A 2,724-nucleotide genomic window follows, 5' to 3' on the forward strand; every position below is an offset into this window, starting at 1 on the left:
AAGGGTAAATTTGAGGGGAAAAAAATTAAATACCTTGTTGATTTTGTGAAACATTAGTCTTTTGTTTTAGAAGCTTAACTTCAATTAATTTTGGACAAGGGAGTGTATTATTGATTATTTCGATTATTGCACATCCAACTCTAAATGATAAATAATCCCCCAAATAACAATATTCAGTTACTTACGACAATTTACCGTATACTTAATATTATGTTATGCTTCACATCGATAAAATATAAGAGAAATATTGGGTATATATGTAAGCACACATCATATACTAGTGTTGAGTATGAAAGTTGTTTGTGTTTAGACTCGGAACAGATAATATCATGTTATAATTAAGAGTCACGTACGAAGTCTCACATTGGCAAAACATAAATAGACCTTATACACTAATGACATGTTTTAAATTTTAACGAGTTTAAGTCCAAAAAAGACAATATCACCCTTATTGAGAGAATTATAGCCTTTGTAATTGTAGGTTAATGTTTATTATTTTTGTCGTGAAGGATATTGAATAATTTATTTATGTGTTTCTTATCCAAAGGGCATCTTTTTTGATAATAATGTATGAGAATAAGAAATAAACTTGTGATGGATGAGGTGTCATGGAAGCAAACAAATTAAAGAGGGGATATTGATATGAGAGAAGACCTCCTCTCTTATTAGTTATTACATACTTTATTTAAAGAGACTTAGCTTTAGAGCTGAGGAAGAGAAAAACATTAAATCTCCACAACAATATAATGGTATCAAGGGAGCAGAAAAGAGCCTCAGTATTGCATGACAAATTGCAACTTCTTCGATCAATCACTAAATCTCATGCTGTAATTTTCTAATCCATTCTACTTATATTTAGCTTTCTCTTCTCATTCTTCTAACATTTTTTTTTAAAAAAAAATGGGTATAGGGAAAGAGAATTCTGAGATGGGGAATCAAACTCTAATTGATTAGGTGAAAGTTCAGATAGTCAATCAACTGAGCTACAAAAATTTCTCTGATTCTTCAAAATTAATTTTTCATTGATTTTGTGTTTTTGTGGCAATTAATATACTCTTTTATCTACTCCGCAACTCAAAGAGAGTAAAAAAGAGAATTAAACATGACATGACATGACATTTATTTGTTCTTAACTCTATATATGTAAACATTCATTTTGTTATCCTTTTTTTAGTAGTATTAGATAAATTATTGATGAATATATATACAAGTGAAATTTGTAATTTTTTAATTTTGACCCTATGAATTGTAGATTTACATTGCCTCTTTAATTTGTTGCAATTCCCAAGTTCAAAGTGTGACTAATTAATTTGCATTTTCATGCAGCTTAGTGAAAGCTCAATCATAGTAGATGCATCAAAATATATTCAAGAACTCAAACACAAAGTGGAAAGGCTAAATCAAGACATAACTACTACTACCCCTCAAACTAATTCAAACAACAACACTTCTTCATGGCCAGTAAGTTTTTGACTCATCTCCTTTTCTTGACTCTCTAATACTCTTAAAACATTCAAAGGTGATCAATCGATCGATGATTCTGTATTTTGTTTTCCAGCAAATTGAAGTGGAAACCCTAGAAAAAGGTTTCTTAGTAAATGTATATTCAGAAAGAAGTTGCCCTGGTTTGCTTGTTTCCATATTACAAGTTCTTGAAGACCTTGGCCTTAACGTACTTGAAGCTAGGGTTTCTTGCACCGACACCTTTCGTTTACAAGCATTTGGTGGAGAGGTAATTATTCATTCATCTACGATTACTATTCAAATTTTTTCTTTTTATTACAAAAAAAAGTGTGTAAAAAATTCATTTCTTTCATGTGTGTTTGAAGAATATAATTAATGAGTTATTTCCTGACAAAAAAATGGTTCTTGTAGGATGAAGAAACCATGATTAATGCCCAAGTGGTGACAGAGGCAGTTTTTGAAGCTATTAAGAACTGGAGTGAAAGCAAAGAGCAAGGCTAATTAATCAAATATATAATATAGTTTAATTAGCTATTATTAATTATTACTATCATCACTCTTTCGTTTTTTCTCTTTAATTTTAACTTTCCCGATCATCTTCCTAGCTAGCTATGATAGTTATATTAATTATCGATAAGGAATTATTGGCTAGTTCATTAATATCAATATTAATGATCAAAGATCATTCATTTTGCCCAGGATTCTATTTTCATGTCACATGTGTAATTAAAATTTCAAAAAAATAAAAAAACCGTAGCTACTCTTTAATTATTTATTGTGTGTATTATATATACTTTAAATTAGTTTGCTTCTTTTTTGTATAAGTTGAATAATTTTATCCCTATTCTTTCAAGTAGTACACCCTATGTCAGTTTATTCAAATTTAGTCTCCAGGAAAGTGGGAAAGGCATAGGCCTTCTAGCTACTTAATTATGTGTGTCTATTACAAGAACTTACCGTAATTAATTAAATTACTTAAAAGAGACTGATTAATTTAAGCAGATCAAACTTAATAAAAAATTATTTTTAATAATAAAAAATAATTATGAGTTGAGATTGTTGTCTGAGGTACATTAAAAGACAATTTGAAGTGCGTGATGCGTATATGTGATTTAGACACTTGCTGGTGTTTGTGTTTGTTATATATAATAATTTATAAGATTCTGAATGAAAAATTAAAAATAAAATATAAAAAAACAGATATTCAAAAATAATAAATGCTGTCTATTTTACCAACTTTCTGCTGACAACATTTGTTTG

At 28.8% G+C, this 2,724-nt stretch overlaps 1 protein-coding gene across 1 annotated transcript; it reads left to right on the forward strand.

Moving 5' to 3' along the window:
• The first annotated feature begins 613 nt into the window (after window positions 1-613).
• LOC107021624 (transcription factor bHLH61-like) lies at window positions 614-2,235 on the forward strand. The gene is made up of 4 exons (XM_015222319.1): window positions 614-827; window positions 1,327-1,461; window positions 1,559-1,732; window positions 1,876-2,235. The coding sequence occupies exons 1-4, from the start codon at window positions 747-749 to the stop codon at window positions 1,963-1,965; spliced, it is 480 nt and encodes a 159-aa protein (XP_015077805.1). The 5' UTR covers window positions 614-746; the 3' UTR covers window positions 1,966-2,235.
• Window positions 2,236-2,724: the final 489 nt, after the last annotated feature.

Source organism: Solanum pennellii, chromosome 6, assembly GCF_001406875.1.
Source record: "Solanum pennellii chromosome 6, SPENNV200".
In the NCBI taxonomy this organism is placed as follows: Eukaryota; Viridiplantae; Streptophyta; class Magnoliopsida; order Solanales; family Solanaceae; genus Solanum; species Solanum pennellii.